At 43.8% G+C, this 20,211-nt stretch overlaps 1 protein-coding gene across 15 annotated transcripts in view; it reads left to right on the top strand.

Moving 5' to 3' along the window:
- The window catches only part of GREB1 (growth regulating estrogen receptor binding 1), an 89,707-nt gene that overhangs the window by 26,955 nt on the left and 42,541 nt on the right, over nt 1-20,211 (top strand). For 12 of the 15 annotated variants that reach the window (XM_028722556.2, XM_028722546.2, XM_077926340.1 and 9 more), the window contains 3 exons: nt 5,843-6,038; nt 10,424-10,552; nt 13,394-13,570. In XM_028722556.2, the coding sequence (XP_028578389.2) occupies nt 5,882-6,038; nt 10,424-10,552; nt 13,394-13,570 (463 nt within the window). In that variant the 5' untranslated portion in view covers nt 5,843-5,881. Of the gene's footprint in view, nt 1-1,188; nt 1,305-5,842; nt 6,039-10,423; nt 10,553-13,393; nt 13,571-20,211 lie in introns of those variants that run through there. The other 3 variants (XM_077926337.1, XM_077926338.1, XM_077926341.1) reach the window with 3 other exon arrangements.

The following is a 20,211-nucleotide window of genomic DNA, read 5'->3' as shown; positions in this document are numbered from 1 at the left end:
CTGAGATTTTTCCCCCTCAGGTGAGATTTATTGTGAAGAGCTACGTTATCTAGCCCTGGTGTGGGCTGACTTCCAATCTTCTATGGCCTCTCTTTTTCCCTTTACTTGGATCCCTGTGGTCCAACAGTGTGTTCTAAAATCACAAAGTAAGAGAGTGCCTAATTGGTATTTCTCAGTGGTTGAACATAACTGCTTTATTTTAAGTGGTCCTGAATGGGCACTCTTGAGAATATAAGTGCTTGTCACTTAAACCAAGGACTATGTAGTTCTACATTATTTTCAGGAATCCCAGCTACCAGCAAGCTTTAGGTAGCCTACTGAGGAAATGTCCTATAGTCTACCTGCGGATACCTCTGCCCATCCTTAACTTAATTACATGGGCTATTGAAGTTCATAATGCCATCATCTTTCCCCCCCAGAATTACGATTATTCTCACGCTTCTGCCTTGTTATAATGGCATAAGAAACATTGTTTCAAATATGCTTTCCTATAACATCTCTTTAACCATTGCTCGCAGAATTATTACTTGCTTTCTAGCTCTGCTTCATGTCATAGGAAAGAAACACAGGCTTTTCAAAGGACAGAATGCATGAGGGGAATATTCATTTCACGATACACATGTTCAGAAAGTAATGCCTTGATTGGATTTTATTTACTTTTTATAAGCTCCCTCCTTTTGCACCAACAATTTTCTAGAGTTAGATTTGTATGAGACGAGATGAAAGCTGACATAGAGGAAATTGTTTCTAAGCCCCAACTTTGTCCTTGTACAATTTTGGTTTCGGGTTTCCAAGAGCAATTGGCTCTATAAAAGGAATGTTTTCCCAGTTTCAAAAACCTGGGTATTTTTTGCTGCTTTAAAAACTTTATTTTTAGGGAAGGTGTGACCATCTACTTCTTGGTCCTGATACTTTGAGAAGATGGCCCTCCCAATTCTACAATTCTGTGATTCTATAATTCTATGATTCTATGTCTAAACTGCAGAAGCAAACTACTTTAGTTGCTGTTTCCCATCCCTGCCAATGGGAGTCTTGTCAGGGGGTTGGGGACCTCTTAGCCTAGAAATCTCTACACTCTCTCAGTGAAACAGTTCCCAGGATTATTGGAGGTGTGTATAGGGGTGGAGTTTGAAATGGCTAAATCAGTTTCAAACAGGAATCCTTACAGTATCAATGTACCTTGTGGATGTGGAAGGTGCTTGTCGGAGGAACTAATACCTCAAGGTCACCTTTGCTTTGCTTAGAAGTAGGATTACTTGGATTTCAGTACACCGGCTGCCGCTAAAAGCATACGCAGTCATAAGGTAAGTGCTAGAAATTATGGGAGTGATGTGTTTAAATCGAGCTAGTATCAGCATGGTCCTCATCTTGAATTTGTATGCAAGTTATTAATAGAAAACTAAGAACAGAAGGAAGGCAGAAAGGCAGACAATTCAGTGCTCCTTAAGGAAGATGTATTTGTTTTTAACAGGTGTAGATTATGCTCTGTTTCCCCCCCCCCACCCCATAAAGACCTGCCTGCCACAATGCTAATTTTCAGAGTCTCTCTCTCCTCCTGCCTCCAGACCTTTATTAAAAGTCTAGTCTACACTGCTAGAGGAAAGGTCTAAAGTTATTATTATGTGCCTTAAGAGCTTATAAACACATGATTAATATTTCAGGTCCCCCCCCAAACTCATGCATTCCCAGTTGCTACCTTGTAGTTGACTGAGAATGCAACCCTGTATAGCTTTCTACTCAGAAGTAAGCCCTGCTGAGTTCAATGGGACTTCCCAGCTCACTTTCCCACTGCCTCTTGAGCCTGTGTTTTATCTCAGTGTGGATCACATCTCTGTGGGGCTTCGTGCTCTGAGGCAGGTCATCGTTATTCCCTCGTCCTTTTTTAAAGGCGTCTAGACCGAGGGCGACTTTCCAGAAGCCACTGTTAAAGCCTAGATGAAATTTGACCTTATGTTTTAAGCCTGCATAAGCAAACACTCTGCACTGAAGTTGCTATACCAACTGCCCAGTGAAGAAGCGTAACACCCAGGAACCTGGGATGCTGTTTCCAGAGGCAGAGGAACTGTGCCTTTGTGTGGGTTGGAAAAATAACAGGCTCCTTGGATAGGTAACACTGGAGTTAAAGATCCTCAGCATCACAATATCAAGACGTAGCGGGATCCAAAGTACGTTTAATTAGTAGTAAGTTGTACCGTATTGAGTCCAGGCTTACTAGTCCATTTTAGCATTATATAGTCTTAAGGTCATGAAGAGGCACCGTGACAGTGAAAGTTAAATATAAAGAGCTAGTGGTCACCATTCGCCCAGAGCCAATCACACTTAAATCCAGTTGGGTTCAATGCACGGTTAAAACCTGTGGGATGTGAAAATGTCACCCTGCCCACGGAGTGTGACCCATGTTCTCCAGTGCCGATGGGGCATTTTTGCAAGTGGTGTAATAAAACCCACACCTTGCAATCAAGCTTGATAGTGTGCAACTGGAGGTTATAAATAGTGTGTGTGTGTGGGGGAGAGATATTAACCTGAGCACACGTTTTCCAGCTAATGCTCATTTTACATTCACCTCGCAGATGCGGGGAATGCCAAAACCAATTTAGGAAAACTGCCTCGGACCCAAGCTCTGGGAAATTGGAGTCCCAAAGCTAGTATACACAGGAGATCCCTGAGGAAGTGAGTCCTCTTCTCCTCGGGACTATAACTGCAGTGATTCCCTCCTTATTTTTATTTGCTAACACCGCCTCCTTCGCTTTCCCCTCCTGCCTAACAAACTCCACTTATTTAAAGTTTGCCATTCCTTCAAACGCAACTTGATTGTGGTCTGTTAACTCAGAGGCACAAAGTTCTTCCAAAATATGCAGACAAAGCAAGGGGATTGGGGGCGGGGGGCGGGGCGGCAGAAACAAGCTCCAGCATGGCAGCCAAACTCTGGGATCTGAGCTAGGCATTAAAAGACACTGCCTGGAGAACTGCAAGCTAGAGACACTTAACAGAGTTATTTCATTTCCAAAGTAACACCTGCAGCGTTTATGAGATCCTGTTAAGAAGCAGAAGAAATCTGCATTAGAATACAGTGTTTCCTGTAGGAGAGGAAGAAAAAGACACTTACAGGATGCAGCTCGGTTGCCTAATGTATTTATTGCCATATCATATATTAGGCATTAGCCTGCAGTGTTGTTTCTGTTCCAGACTTGCAGCCAATTGATTAGGGAGCTGTTCTCCACGACTCAAGGGACAAAATAAAGAGTAAACACAATGGCTGGGTGTCTGGGAACTGACAGTCCTCACTTCAAGGCAAAAGATGGCTCACTCTGCATTAGTAACGCTTCCACTTTGAAAATTCACGGTGTCTGATGCTGGGTGCTTTTGAAGCATTGCTGCTATTTTGGTGTGTGTTTGTGTGCATAAGAGGAGGTATTTTCTGTTATTTAGGCTTCCTGGTATAATTTGACAAAACATACTTTGTATTTCAAGGGACATTTATCAGAAACGCAAGGAGACGTGTCCCCTAATTAAGGACATTACATATGACCAGAATGTTCCTTCAGTCTGAGATTCTAATCTGTGAACTCTGGCTTTTAGCATTACGTATGTTACAACTGCACTGTAAGGCTGCAAATATGCCATACACTGAAAGGATGTGATTTCCACCAAAGAATCCAGGGAACTGTAGTTAATCCACCACAGACCTACAATTCACAGCGCCCTTAATAAACTACAGTTCCCAGGGTTCTTCGGGGAAAGTCATTGCTTGAGGAGGCGGCCCAAAGCGGCAATCCAATTTGCCTTTAAGAATGTGGATAAGGGGGTGACCAAACTTGGTGATGAATGAACTTGAATTTGGCTTCCATGCCTGCTAGGAACAGCATAGAGACTTCCGTTCAAAATCTGATTTGAACTTCAGTTCAAAACCCCTTTCTTCGCCTTGCAAAATCTCGTTCTTCACTTACTCTGCCAGTTACTTTCATGCCTGCAAAATAATATTGTGTGATCTCTGGTGTATTATCCTAAACTGCTTTTTTGAAGGGTAGATTTATTCTTTGAGTTGCTGATGAGCTCCAGGGCGGTTTTCGTTTCCTATCCCCTTCACTAAGTCATAGAATTGTAGAACTGGAAGGGAACCCAAGGGTCATCTAGCCCAACCTCATGCAATGCAGGAATCAAATTAAATTGCTCTTCAAGCTCTCTCTTACTTCCCTTTGTAGAATTCTTTTTTAAAAAATGCAGCAAATAGCATCATGATAGGGTTCTGTCATCAGACGTTGGGTTGCAGAGCTGACCACCCTCCCTTCTCCACTTCCTGTTAACATGGAGCCTCTTGAACAGAGCCTGCCAGTATTTTTTCTGATCATTGTTTGGAATTTCACAGACATTTGAAACCTGTGCCACCCCCTTGTGTTTGTAAGCGACTGAAAGGCATCAGTCTGCGCAGCAGCAGATCTAGACGAGTTCAATAGCACAAGAAAACGAGGCCCAGCACGTCAAGCTTCCTGTTGGCCATTTTATTACTCGCTTAGCACATTCAGGGTCACCAGCTTGTAGCTGTCACCCAATACTGGTGACAAGAGATTTGCAAGGGCTTTCGAGACCTTAGCTTCCACAGTATAAATGCAAGCAACCATCTCGTATGGTTAGAAATAGGGATTTTTTTTGTTTTTTATTTTGCTGTGCCAGTGCCCTGCTCAATTTTCCAAACAGCAAAATAATATGTCAGATAATCAGATGCTTGGGTGTACTATATTTTGTTTTTATTGTTAGGAACCCCCTAAGCCTGAAGAAAGTGCAACAGGAAATTAAAGCCAGCAGGCACTAATCTGTCTCAGGGTGCTCTGCACAAACATATGTGCACGCCAGCCAATTGCTCATCGCTCAATCATTCATCACCTGTGAACTCTGTGTATGAATGGGTGGGCCAGTTTCATTGGCAAGCCTTATGTTTTGAGCTGATGTGAGGCAGCATGACAAGTCTTGCCTGTGGGGTTCAATATTGGAATGGCTCCTTCAGAGATGTGAGTCATCCCTTGATATATGGCTGTCATCAGACGATGCCTTGAGAGAGGTGGGATATATAGTCCACAAAGAAACTGGACACAATTAAATGATGCCTCTGCACATGGGAACTCCGCTGAAGTCTGACTTTAAGCCAGTGTTTCCCCAACTTGGATCTCCAGCTGTTTCCAAACTGCAGCTCCCATCATCCCTGACCACTGGTCCTGCTAGCTAGGGATGATGTCGTCCAAAAGCAGCTGGAGACCCAAGTTTGGGAAACACAGCTTTAAGCAACGGGAGGTTAAATCTGGCATCTGGATTCACCCAGAATTAAATACCCGCTGAATTCAGTGGAGCTGACTCCGACATCAGCCTGCATTTTTTTCTGAGATACTTCTACGGGTACTCTCACCCTCTGAGGTAAGGCAGGAGGTGATCAGAGAGAGGGCATTATTTGTGGTAGCCTCCTTTCTTTGGCATTGCTTTCCTAGGGAAATTTACCTGGTCCGGTGCATGCGTTGATATCTTTTTGGCACCAGACAAAAGTCCTTTTACAAATCTGTTTCAGATTGAGCCTGTCAGAGTAATTACATTTACATCTTCCATTAGTATTTTTTTTTAATGATGTTGTGCTTCTTATTTTTATGTAAGCTATAAGTTATGTAACTTCCTGTCATTTACCTGCAGGATCTGCTCAGTGAGTGCTGCCAACTGCCCATCATCTTTGCCCTGTCAAGAACAATGTCAAACTGATGGATAGATGCCTCTTTGGCATTCTGAGTGGTTTCCTTAGTTTGTGAGGACAAAACTTGATTTTCCTCTCTTCTCTTTCTCTTTCTTGTTTCATGTGGAATAGTAAATAAATAAAACAAGCCCTCCTCAAACTGCAAAGAAGATGGGGAATTCTTATGCTGGGCAGCTCAAGACCACACGCTTTGAAGAAGTGCTGCATAATTCCATCGAGGCTTCTCTCCGGTCCAATAATTTAGTTCCTAGGCCGGTTTTTTCACAGCTGTATTTAGAAGCCGAACAGCACCTTTCCTCTCTAGAAGGTAAGAAATGTTGATTTGACATTTTTATTCAAGTAGAAATTGAGCCTGTTTTGTTTTTAATGATCAAGAGATCATCCTGAATATTCAGTCCACAACCAACACTGCCTGGTTGGTGTTGACCTGCAACAGAGCCTCGTTGGGGGTGGCTTCCCATTTATGGTATGTCCTCCTTGGTTAGGGGCATCTTTCTCCCTCGTTATTAACACTGGAATTTTAAATAAAAAACATTCCTGTTCACCTAGGCATTTGATGGCTGGAAAATAACTGTTTCTGGCAACCTTGAAATGATATTTGATGGTTTGTAATTTTTTTAATTATTATTTGTTGCGGTGGTTGCTGTTTTATTGTTTGCTGTCCTTGGCTGCTTTGGGAGGAAGGGTGGAACAGAAAGTTGATTAAATGATGAATAAATAAGTGTTCAAACATGATATTCCGATCCCCCAAGCAAAGTCACTGGAATCACTTCACCACCCACCAAGCCAACTTGTTTTACTGCTAAACTTCAGGAACCTCTGTGGATCTGACAGTATGCAGGCATCATTATTCTTCTGGTGCAACTATTTCCTCCTGTTAATTGCTGGTCTCTCTTTATTGGCTTGAAGGGCATTTCCTTTGTATCTTCTTTTCATGAGCACACTTCCTTTCAAAGCAGTCTAATTACGGCGTGGAAAGAATCATTATCAATGCAATATGGCGGGGTCTTTAGGCAATTGGATTGAAACATAATTGAAATATTACTCAAATAGTTTTGAACGATATAGCTACTCACCACCTATGGAAAAATCCTATTTAGGAACAAATCTGTGGCCATTGCACACATATTTCCCTCTCTCCTTCCTTTCTTCCAAGCTGAACAAGGACTTTTTCATTTGCATGAAAAAAAAAACATCACCATTCTTTAAGTGTCCATCTGCTCCCACTGCTTGCTCCCCACACGGAAAACCTTAGATTTCATGAACCTTAGATTTCAACAAAGTCTGATGTCACAAAAGTGGGTTATGACATCAACTGGGAGAAGATGCTGCCAGAACATGGTCTTTGTTTTAAAACAAAAGAACTCTTTTCACACTTGTTAATGGATTTAACAAATCACGGGGTCCTAATCCTGGTGTTCTTTGTGTGTGTGTGTGTTTATATATATATATATAATTAGCAAGAACTAAGTGCGTTTATCCAGATGATGATGATGATGATGATTACTACTACTATTTTATTATTTTAAAAAGCATGCACGCCGACAGGGCAGAAAAAATATTTAATTATTTCATTTAAAATGTGTATAAATTGCCCATTGGCTTTAATACTGCCTAATTGCTATTGTGTGGCTGGAGAACGATAGCCTATTGAGGTGCAATATGGGAATAGCCTTGCTTCCAAGGGGTAGGCTGTTTGCCATATCTTTTACAAAAATAACAAGGGGGTTGCAAAATGTGCCCTTCCATGAGAGGGGGGAAGGAAGTGTTCATACTTCACAAATAGTTTTTAAAATTATAAAATAAAATGTCCACAAAATGCCAGGGCACCGCTATGCGGAATAGCGTAGTGGTCTTCCTAGTCCCACCTTATCATCTTCTCGTTATTAAAGGGCCAGAAGACAGTTAACGTTTGTAGCTAGGAGTGCTCAACGTTGAGCAAAAATAATAATGAGAACAACCCAGCCATAAAAGTAATTTAGAAAACCATTGATTTCATTGGAAAGGATTTAAGCACATGTTTAATTCTTATTGAAATCAGTTGGACTTAAAATACTGCCAATTCTTGAAATGAAAACTTCTGGTAGATGGGCAGAGTCTAGGGGCAATCACAGAAGAGTTTCACGAACGGAGTTTGGGCATATCCAACATTTTTAAAAAGCAGATAGCTGGGTGTGATAGCTCAGTTGGTTAGAGCATGGTGCCGATAACGCCAAGGTTGCAGGTTCAGTCCCCATAGGGAACAGCTCCATAGCCCAGGGGGTTGGACTAGATGATCCTCAAGGTCCCTTCCAACTCTACTGTTGGATTCTGGTGCTTTTGAGAGGTCCACGCTGTAGCCAGGTGATTTTTGGTGTGCCTGTATACGCAGCCTAACACAAAAATCAATTTCTGGACCGATTTTATTCTCATTAGCTAACCATTTATTTCATTGGCCGAGAGGGGATGTGTTCTTGCCCTCTTGAAAACAGACACAATAAATTAAAAATTGCGCAGTTAACGGAGAGGCAGTATTTGTTTATATTCTCCCAACAATTTCCTCTGTAGTCTGCCTCTTTTATTTATATGATCGCAGGCTGAAAGTACAATAATAAAATAGACTAGTGCTTGTCATCGTTGTTTGCCATGAAGTCTGCTTCTGAGCCTTTTCAGGCAAAACCGTTGGAACAAAAGGGCACTCCCAGACTTCAGACCGCAGGCAATGTCTTTCTTTTGCTTTACGCTGCTCAGCAAAACAACTGATGTTCAGAGATGTCTTTGCTGGACAGCTGTGTTGTTTTCATAGATTTTCCTGCCATTTTCCTTTCGGCATGTAATCAAAATTTATGTGACTGCTTCGTACCAAGTTAACTAAATTCTCTGTGGCTTATATCGAACCTGTGCTTTATTCATGCTCAATGTATGCCCTATGTTTAATTCAAACACTTAACACATCAATAGCTGTAACCTAACTGAATATATTAAGCAAGGTTTTATTTGTCATCTGAATCTGGTCCAGTTTGCTCAGTGCCTCAAAGCATGTAGAGCTTAATGCAGCTCTGGACAAAAATAATCATGCTTTTATAATGACTGCCTTTTAAAGGGTTGTGTATGTATATTGAAGTTTTGAAGAGCTGATCTACAAATATTGGTTTAAGCTGGCACTATGAACACACCAAAGGCATCTCAAAATCATAGTTTGCATACATATTGAGTATTTGAGGGCCTTGATCCAGTGCCGTGCAATTGTCCTCATCCCTCATATCCCCCAATGTGAGTGTAAGCAGTGCAAGCGTTCATTATAGTGAATGGGAACTTCACAATCATTTAATGTTGCAGCACCTAGACTTTTGGAACTCCCTGCCTATTGATATCAAGCAGGCACCTTCACTGCACTCTTATCAGTGCCTGCTAAAAACATTAAAGTTTAGACAAGCCTAACTAGCATGCTTAAAGGGACGCAGGTGGCGCTGTGGGTTAAACCACAGAGCCTAGGACTTGCCGATCAGAAGGTCGGCAGTTGGAATCCCCGCGATGGGGTGAGCTCCCATTGCTTGGTCCCTGCTCCTGCCAACCTAGCAGTTTGAAAGCTTATCAGAGTGCAAGTAGATAAATAGGTACCGCTCCGGCGGGAAGGTAAACGGCATTTCTGTACGCTGCTCTGGTTCGCCAGAAGCGGCTTAGTCATGCTGGCCACATGACCCAGAAGCTGTACGCCAGCTCCCTTGGCCAATAAAGCGAGATGAGCGCCGCAACCCCAGAGTCGGTCACGACCGGCCCTAATGGTCAGGGGTCCCTTTACCTTTACTTTAACTAGCATGCTTGGGAAGTTGAGATGTTTTTTAATCTGATTTAGCATTTTAACTTTTGCATGTTTTAAAGGACTGTTGTAAATTTTTCTTGAGTTTCTTGTTTTAGCTTTCCCCCCTAAACCGCTAGAAGGTTGTGTGTCACTTTTATGAAATAAATAATAAAATAATATCCCCAGACAGTCCTCCTCTCTTAGTGGCATGGAATTATTGCACAAGCAACTTGCGTGGCAAATGGAGGACAGGGCTGGAAGAGGATATGGGAAACACGCCCAAGATCTCCCATTCCTTTTGGCACCCCCTCATTCTGCCCGCGCATGTACCTATGATCTTGCACTGGTGTGGGGATGAGGGAAGCAGGGTTCTGTTGGACTCTGTGTTTCTTAGTCCTGCTCCACTAGATCAGGTAAATCGTATAGGACAAGATATAGTGGACCTATATCCCCCCCCCCTTGGGATGCTTGTGAGTTCACACAAGCACGTTTGTCACTCCACAACTGCAGCTTGACTTGATTCCTTGTGTCTGTGAGACAGTCATCATGGTTCAAAAGTCACAGGCCACTTTCATGTCACCTGAACATGCTGTGTCTCTTGATGGAGGCAGTTCACATGTTATTTGTTGTGAGTTGAGTGACTTATTATTCCGGAAAGTGCTGTGGGTGCTTTTCTTCTCTTACACCAAATTCACACCTGTTCCCTTTATTTACCTGCTTTTCTGTAAAGTCGGAAGCTACTGTTTAGCTCATTAACTCAGCGCAGTCCTCGCTGCCGTATTTGAAGCTTGGTACCTGCGGCTGAAATTGCGAAACAGCTCTCGCTGATAAAGGGGGAGAAACGTTATTTCCTCTCATCTGAATGCACCATTTACCTGACCTCTGGTGACTGTGCTCACGATACCTTTTAGCAGGCAACAGAGTGGATAATGAGGAAGATGAGGAGGAAGAAGAGGAAGAGGAGGAAAGTTCAGAATCAAGCAGCCCCCCTATCACTTATCAGATGAAGCCGCCTCCTGAAGGTGGTTGCACTACTGACGGTAAGAAATTCATACAGCCGGGTGGCACGTTTAGAGGTGCACGCAGATGAAGCGGCTTCTTCACACCGATGACTGAGAGCACATGCGCCGAGTTGCACCCAGCATTGCGTGTGCACATGACGACTGTTGCATCAGGAGAGGCCAGCCAGGTTGCGCCCGGGCCGACATCCCGCCAGGCCACACCACATCCGGGTGACATTCCCTCAGGCCTTCTCTGCTCCCTCAAGATTGGGGATGCTGAGCCCCTCTTCCAGTGGACATGGCGGAGGGCTGTAGAGGCTTCAGCCCCACAGAGTTGGCACGCCTGACTAAGAGTTGATCCTTTCACACAGAATGAAACCCGAGAGTTCAATCCAGCAAGCCTTAGGCATGGCTACATTCAGTCGTGGACTTAAACTAATCAGGACTGCGTCATTTCTGCTGCTTTCACTGGGATCCATGCTTAATTCTGAGGCCTAGTTGATGTTTAGGCTGTGCTATTTGGGACTGCAAGTGGAAGCCCCCATGATTGAATGTCTTGCTGTGCATTTATTTCTCCACATAGCAAAGTCAGAGAGAGTGGTTCTAGTCTAATCTTCTCCCCGAGATTATCACATTTGTCTTCTATTTACACCCTGATTTTCACTTAACAGAGTAGCACTTAGAGTTTTATTTATGAAGGAACATTTCATTATGTTAGCCCCCACCTGAAGTCTGAAATGGTCCTGCTCAGAATTCCTCAGTGAAAAATAGGCTGTCACAATGAACTTTGCAGATTGAATTTTGCATGAAAAATTACCTTTAGGATAATAAGATTTTGGGGGAAATGATAATAATTGTGGATTGCTTTTAATCTGTTTGGGTCAGCTTGTTTTAAAACGTTTGGTATTATTACAACTTCTAAAGAAAGTATTCATCCGAACAGAGATTTTTACAGTTTGAGAATGGAGATACTATTGTATAATTGTTAGCAAAACATGACTCAGAATGGCACATTCCAGAACATCTATGGATGATGTACAGAGAAATTTAGGGTATCTTGAATGGTAAGCTCAGATATTCGTTTTTAATGAGTATTTGCATACCAGAGTTGTTTTCTATAAAGTAAAAGAGTAGTCTTTATTTTCAATTAATTCAGTGTCCACCTTTTTGACTTGAAAATTACTTGGCTCCTTCTGGACGGGATGCCACATGTACACTGCAAAAAGTAGAAGCCCTGAGTTGCATATAAAATTGCACATGTTAATTTATACGCACAGATGCAAATTTAGAAATAATTACTTTAAACAATTTAAATAGAAATACAATACATCTCACCACAGTGAAGAAGACTGAGCAGGTAATCTATGTGCCTGATTGGTTTGCTGCCCAGGGGCTCCCTTTTGATGGGCAATTCCTGGTTCTCTCTTCTTATGGTTCTTCATCTTTAAACTGGAATTAGACCTGACAGCTCTTCAGCTAAGAGGACTGTAAAATAGGATACATTGCCACCTTAGACTGAGTCCTGAGACTGGCTACCCTACTGAAGTCCCATGTTTATGTTGTCACTTGCACTTTGCTATTTATTGAGAAATCTAGTATCCATGTGTACTAATTTCTTTTCTTTTTTTTTTTTTAAAAAGGATGTGCTTCAGGGCATGTCTGTAGCAGCTCCTTTTTTGTGCAATCTGGCGCCGAAAAGAGCACATGCCGTTGGTTTGGCCTCTGCCTCATTCCAATGTCTCGCCAATTATTGTCTCTCGGTTGTTGCTCCATTTCCTGGTTTCTCTGTGTGAAATTTAGGACCTCATTAACTGGGTACTAACTTTCCTGTGATGGCCCTTGCATATGTTTGGACAAATGCCGCTCAGTGTGTCCCTCATCCTTGCCATTGTCCTTCCCATGTGCTTTCACCACTGCAGCTTTTTACCCGCTTTGGAATGCTGAATTTGCTTATATTAACCGGATTACCACTTCCTGCTTACTGTTTTGCAAAAGGTGATGCACAAATCTTCAGACAATATGATCCAGAATTTCCCTCGTAGCGACTGTCCACCCGTCTCTCTGGGTGACCAGAGTCAATAATAATAATAATAATAATAATAATAATAATAATAATAATAATAATACCCCACCCATCTGTCTGGGTTTCTATTCCCACATCACACACACTTCATTATTGGAGCCATTTTCCTTTAAAAATGCATATGCAAATATTCCCCTCTCGTTTGTTAATTTATTCCGCTGTGTTACATTGTAAGGAAAGAATGGGATTGTTTCTGAACTTGTACAGCTTAGGCAGTTTTGCTGCCCGTACTTCTGCATCAATCCCTCACCCCTTTACACATTTGAATCAAAATACAGTGGTACCTCTGGATGCGAACGGGATCCGTTCCGGAGCCCCGTTCGCATCCTGAAGTGAATGTAAGATGCGACTGCGCGTATGCGGGTCGTGTTTCGCTGTTTCCGCGCATGCTTGTGACGTCATTTTGAGCGTCTGCGCATGTGTGAGCGGCGAAACCCAGAAGTAATGCTCTCTGTTACTTCTGGGTCGCCACAGAGCGCAACCTGAAAATATTCATCCCGAAGCTACTTCAACCCGAGGTATGACTGTAATGAGAGATATGTAGATGCAACCGTGCATATTCAGTGGGGATTTATTAATTTTATCCTGGACCCACAGTTCCGAGAGGAATTTATTTCTTTAAAACACCTTGGCTATTGTCTTGTCTTGTCTTGTCTTGTCTTGTCTTGTCTTGTCTTGTCTTGTCTTGTCTTGTCTTGTCTTGTCTTTTCTTAAGAGTATAATTTATTCCACCAGTTCATACATAACCTACGGTATATGATTTGATTAAAATAGTGCTGTTGTTTTTCCTCCTCCAGGTTTCTGCCAGGCTGGTAAAGATTTGAGATTAGCATCGGTTTCAAACGACCCAATTGAAGTGCCTTCAGGGTTTCTACTGGTTGGCGCCAAGTCACCAAGCTTACCGGATCACCTTTTAGTGTGTGCCGTAGATAAGAGATTTCTGCCTGATGACCAGGGGCGCAATGCCTTGCTAGGTAAGTGGCGGCTGTGATCACAGCATTGCTGTAAGTCAAGGACCCTGTGGCCCTCTAAGATTTTGTGGGATTATTGACTGCCATCATCCTTGACTACTGCCATGTTGACTGGAACTGATGGGAGTTGGAGATAAACCATTTATGGAGGGCCAAGGTTTCCAGTTTCTGTTGTCAGGGAGAAATGACAAGATTATCCCCATCTCATTTTGATTCCTGGTATTCGTCCTTGTTTTGGAACGATTTAACCTTCTGTGCAGGTGGCTGAGCTTAAGGAAAGGTACGGAGTGAACCTCTATTTTGCAGATGCTGCGTTACCTTTAATCCAGTCCAAGGTTACACTAATTGTCAGATCAGTTTGCATTTACAGTTGCTCAGGCGACACCTTGAATTACTAGGCCATTTATGGACATTTCCAATGCCAGCTGTCTTTGATCTCATCTTGTGTTGATATACAACCTGTTCCTCTTCTCTTTTGAGATGTGGTTTGTGATAGCAACCCATTAGTGAAGCTGGCTGCACAGAAACAGAGGCTCCCTAGGGTTGTCATATTTCTAAAAGTGAAAATCTGGACACAATTTTTTTTTTTTCTGACATGGGTTTCCATATGCCTAGGTTTCCCTGAACATTTTAACCGATCCTTGGAAATTCTGTCCGGACACTGTTTTTCACGGACAAATCCAGGATATGCCTGGGAAATTCTGGACATATAGCAACACTACTCCCTACTGCTTTCTCAGTCTCATCACCTTCTTTATGAGATATATATATATAGGTAAAGGGGACCCCTGACCATTAGGTCCAGTCGTGGCCGACTCGGGTTGCGGCGCTCATCTCGCTTTATTGGCCAAGGGAGCCAGCGTACAGCTTCCGGGTCATGTGGCCAGCTTCTGGCGAACCAGAGCAGTGCACGGAAACGCCGTTTACCTTCCTGCCAGAGCAGTACCTATTTATCTACTTGCACTTTGACATGCTTTCGAACTGCTAGGTTGGCAGGAGGAGGGACTGAGCAACGGGAGCTCACCCCGTTCCGGGGATTCGAACCGCTAACCTTCTGATCGGCAAGTCCTAGGCTCTGTGGTTTATCTGAAACCCCTATCTGGCGGGATGTAGTGGTTACAGTATGGGTTAGGACCAGGGAAACTCGGGTTCAAATTCCCACTCACCCTCTCCCTGAGTAGTTCTACTGGGAGCGAGCCTCTGAGCTGTGGCTCCCTGAGGTCCAGTCCTAGCTGCACCAACACTCATGCCCCATAACTGCAATTCTAATTATAGTACCTTGGAAATATGGCAGACCTGTTTAGGGCCTTTGTGGCGTAGATTGAATCTAGGGCTGTGTGCATGCCCTAAATTTAAAGCACATCCCCTCACAAGAGAAAGAGTTATGGGAACTGGTTTGTTAAGTGTGCTGGAAATCGTAGCTCTCTGAGGCATAAGCTACAGTTTCCAGCCTTCTTTGGGGGCAGAATATATGCCTTAAAATGTGTGGTGTGTATGCAGCCTTGCTCTTGGACTTGAACTAGTTGTGAAGGGTGACTTTGGGTCAGCCTCTCACTCTCTTTTACCCAGCGTACTTTACTGATCTGTGAGGAGAAGAGACAGTGTTAATCTTACATAGGCTGCTCTAAGCAACTGGAAGGAAAAGTGAGATACACATGTGATGGATGGAAAGATGATTGTCTACTGTGCTAGAATTAGTGTGAGTGGGTTAGGATCTTGGTACAAAACAAACTCTAGGGAGGAAAAAAAGTGTGATGAGCACTAAACAAGGCAATTAAATAACATTTTCCCGAGCTACTAGTTAGGCCTGGTGTTTAACTTTGAAGAAACTCTAATTACTTGGTGCTCTGTCACACACAGTTCTTGAAAGCTTCACATATGGTGTTCCGCACCATATTGAATTCTTATGTATTTGAGGGTAAATGCATTTGCTGTTAGGGTTGCTCCTAACAATATTGCCAGGCAACAAGGAGCTACAAAGCGATGCCAATAAAAATCAAAAGGATGCAATGTGAGCCCAGTATAAATAAATTTGGGATCTGAGTTTACAACCAGCTTTGTGAGAAGCGGTGGAGTATATAACTTCATCTGGCAATAATGTGTCTTGCCATGAGATCTTGCTGACTTTGATGGGTCACAGTACAATTGGCCTGCGACCGTAAAGGAATTAAAAGGGCTGTAAATTTGTGGTGCGTTGTCATTTTAAAGATACAAGCAGTAATGTTGAACCACTCAGCCCATTCATGGCTAGCGCTATTAACAGCCTAAGGTTCCTAAGGCTGTTAACACAGAGGAAGTAGTATATGTGTTAATTGCACGCTAAACCAGAAGAGGGGGAAAAAGTAGTAAGAAACATTTGGTAATAATAACGCTAAGGCTACAATCCTGTGCACACTCACTTGGGAGTAAGCTCCGTTGAACGCAGTGGTGTGTCTTCTAGGTCAATACACAAAAGGATCAGGTTTAGCAGTTATTTGCAATGCTTTTGTGTGCAGCTAACACGTTGGATTATTGCCCTTCAAGTTATTTCTGTGTTCATTTCTAAACATTTAAAATTATGTTTCAGCACCAACTGAAGCAGAGGTTCCCCTTGTGCTGGCAGAATTTCTGGTGGCAAGTTTCTTGTGCTTTGCTTTCTGCTTTTAAAATGCATGATTCTGTCTAGTAGCAAATCTTCAAAGTCAGTTCTGTATAAAACATCTGAAGCTGCATCTTTACATGTTTCCTTGATAATGCGTACCTTCTTCATCAAGGTGCAGTTGTAATATTTGTGGCTAGGATATTTCAGTTGTCCTTAGGGGACCAAGCAATGATGTTATGATGACACAAGCATTTCCTTGTGGCAGTCTGACCGCACACAAGAGAACAATACCATATCAGATGCATAGCAGCAGGGATGGAACAGTCAGTCTATTTCCATCTGTGACATTTTCACATGTGCTCATCCATAACTCTGTTCCATCTTATTTCTGCATTAACATGCAATTAAAAGTAATCACAATGAAAATTCGCATTTACACCTCCAATTCCTGTATGTCCCCCCAAAATATTTGATTTCTGGAAGAATTTTCATGTACAGTGGTACCCCGCAAGACGAACGCCTCGCAAGACGGAAAACCCGCTAGACGAAAGGGTTTTCCGTTTTGGAGGCGCTTTGCAAAACGAATTTCCCTATGGGCTTGCTTCGCAAGACGAAAGCCCATAGGGAAATCTCCGGGGACCTCTTTTAAATGCTAGCGGTGGGGAGCAAAGCCTTTCCCCCCCCTCTGGCCTTCAGAAGAGGTCCAGGAAGGCTGGCGGGGGCCGAAAGGCTTTGCTCCCCACCGCCAGCATTTTAAAAGCAGTCCGGGATAGCAGGGAAGCGCTTCCCGCTATCACGGACGGCTTTTGAAGGCAGGAGAGGTCCGCGAAGCCTGGGCGCGCTGATCTGAGCGCGCGCAGGCTTCGGCATGCCGGCAACTCTCCGCGAGCAGCGGCAGCGCTGCCGCTGCTTGCGGAGAGGTCCGCGAAGCCTTGGCCGGACAGCTTTTGAAGGCAGGCGGGGGGGGGGGAGCAAAGACTTTCGCCCCCGCCAGCCTTCAGAAGAGGTCCTGGACCTCTTCTGAAGGAGGGCGGGGGGCAAATGTCTTTGTCCCCCCTGCCTGCCTTCCCGGGAGAGCGGAGAAACGCGCTGCGTTTCTCCGCTCTCCCGGGAGGGCTTTTAAAGGCAGGCAGGGGGGACAAAGACTTTCGCCCCCCCCCGCCAGCCTTCAGAAGAGGTCCAGGACCTCTTCTGAAGGCTGGCGGGGGGCAAAAGTCTTTGTCCCCCCTGCCTGCCTTCCCAGGGGCTTTTAAATCGCCCCGGACAGCGGAGAAGTCCTCCGCTGTCCCGGGGCGATTTTAAAATGCCGCCCGCCAGCATTTTAAGATCGCCCCAGACAGCGGAGAAGCCCTCCGCTGTCCCGGGTTTTTTTTAAAATGCTGGGGGTGGGAAGAAAAGCCCTTGTCCCCCCCCCAGCCTTCAGAAGAGGTCGGGGGACAGACTGTCCCCGGACCTGGTCTGAAGTCGGTTTCCCTAGGAACGCATTAATTGATTTTCAATGCATTCCTATGGGAAACCGTGCATCGCAAGACGAAAAACTCGCAAGAAGAAAAAACTTGCGGAACGAATTAATTTCGTCTTGCGAGGCACCACTGTATTTGATCTAATAACCTTATTGAAAAATTTAGGGAGAGCAAAAGCTGGCGGATGACGAAGTTTCAGCCCACATATCTTTCTGGGGAGTTTAGATCTCAGCAACTTGTGACTGAATTTTCAAAGCTCAACAGCTTCAAGGATTCCTAATTTCTCTTGCTTCCTCTTGTTGCTGCAGACCACAGTGACATGCACTACACAAGGATGGTCACATGGGATATAATAATGCCTGCCTCGAGGGATGTATGCTTGTGTGTGTGAACTGACCCACATCTCAAATTGCTTGCACAACAAGAAATGTCCGTATTATTGAAATCGGTGATTCATAGCATGGTGTGCTTTGGTCTCTGTCACTCTCTGATTGTGTTGCTCGGGAATCTGGACAGTGGCGGACCTTGGCGTCTCAGATTTCAGTGGCGCCCTGTGTGATGCCATAATCCAGTGGTGAATTTTGCCTTCCGTTGGATGTCATGGTTTTGGCACCTTCTGCAGCACCCCAGAAGCCCCACGCCCAGTGCAACTGAATTGGTTGCACTCCCCTAGATCCGCCTTTGATCTGGATGGTAGGAATTCATTTCACAGTCCATCTAGCCTGCTAAAGCAGTGTGGAATAAGTGAAAGTGGATTAATAAACTGGGCCATGCTGCTTTAGAGTAGAGTAGAGGAACAGAATCTGGTTGTTGGGTGGGATCCTTGTTTCCCTACTCTCATTCGGCCATTTTGACTGGTGGGCTTTGGTCTGCCCACCTCTCAATTGCCTGACATCACTACGATGGCAGATGACCCGTTTCCCCTTTGTAGCACCACAAGCTGCACTAAAAAGAAGAATCCAATCTCAGCCAGGTGGGGTTGGGATTGCCTGTGCTGTGGAGTACCCCGGGCGAAACTCCATAGCATAGCCAATCCCAGCTGGCTTGCCTCACTACCAGTTAGCTGATTGGCAGTGACAGCGAGCCTCCCTTGTCAATACATAGTCGAGAGTGCCCTTCAAGGCCCCCTATTGTGCATTGGTAGCTGCGTCTTTACCTGTCTGCCACCTGATGTTACAGATGACACCAGGTGTTTGTAGCTTGGGGGATCTGGCCTCACGGGTCATATTGGGACTTATCCCAGGCCTGATTACGCCCTCAGACCAGAATTTTCCCAATCCTGGCCTATAGATTAGGGCAGACTATAATATGCTTCCAGATGGGTGCTTCATATTGAAAATAGTTTTTTTAGCTACTGCAAACAGATAGAGTTATTAACTTATTGATTTTTATTTAGGGAGGTTAAATCTTGATTAAATCGGGGTGGGGATAGTGACATTTTAATGCCGAGGACATTGTGCAGACTCTGCAAAGAAACTTGCATGCAAGAGCAGCACTGATCCCACAATAAACATCTACCTGGAAGCACCCAGAGTACTGATAACAATAAAAAATGCTGCTGAATTTTGCATAGATGCACCTGTATTTGAGGCACCTGAAGGAAGATGGTAGGTGGCAAACTGTTGCATACATCCTTTGTTCTCACGGCCACCTCTTTGAGGAAGACCGTCATTATATCCCCATTTTACATAATTGAGACCGAGAGACAATGAATTCTGCCCAATCCAGGAATGATTTGGAATTGGAATGGAGATTTCAAAAATTCAAATTCTAAGTGAAAAGCATTTTCTTGTGGAAGCCAAAACATCTGATACTTCCTAGCCATCATTTTTGAAAGGAGGAAATGACAAGTATCAGACCCGACTTGAATGTCCAGTCATTCCACCCCTGCGCTTTGGTGATAGTCATAGATAATAGAACCATAGAACCGTAGAGCTGGAAGGGACCCAAAGGGTCATCTAGTTGTGACCCCCTGGAATTCAGTGAAGTGGGAGATAAATGTAATCAAATCAATAAATGGGTGAGGAAATAAGTTCTGCAGATATTCAGAGATGCTCTTAAAAACACACACAACCATTTATAAATCTCAGGGCAGAGTTCTTGCAGTGGAACAACTGAGCTCATTGACTCCTATATAGACCCTGACAGGTACTGCTGAGCCAACTCAGAAGTTATCAGGATTTTCTTTAAGACATCCTCCAGCTGGAATAGGCTTGGTAAGCTTGGCTTCAGATCAAGCCCTGCCTGCAAATAAGCTCAATATTTTTAAATTGATGGAATCAAATTTTATTTATCTACTTTGGTATGGCTCTCTTCCTCTCTCTCTCTCTCTCTCTCTCCATCCATTTGTTTTCATAAAGAAGGGGACCCTGTTTCTTCCTTAATCTCGTTTGATAACCTTGAAGGAAACTGTTCACAAAAGGCACCCCATCCAAAAGTGTCTTAAATGGTTTCCTGAGCATTTCTGAGCTGGCTCCACCACTGTCTGTGGAGATGCCCACAGGGCATATATAGGCTCGGAAGGAAACATATCTGTGCATTTAGTAATTTCCTGAGTAGCCTCTTTGACTTCTGTTTCATATTCATGACAAGCTAGTGAA

The sequence above is a fragment of the Podarcis muralis genome, chromosome 3, assembly GCF_964188315.1.
Source record: "Podarcis muralis chromosome 3, rPodMur119.hap1.1, whole genome shotgun sequence".
Lineage (NCBI taxonomy): Eukaryota > Metazoa > Chordata > Lepidosauria > Squamata > Lacertidae > Podarcis > Podarcis muralis.
The sequence above is the reverse complement of the archived record's forward strand: the minus strand, read 5'-3'. Positions and strand labels throughout refer to the sequence as shown.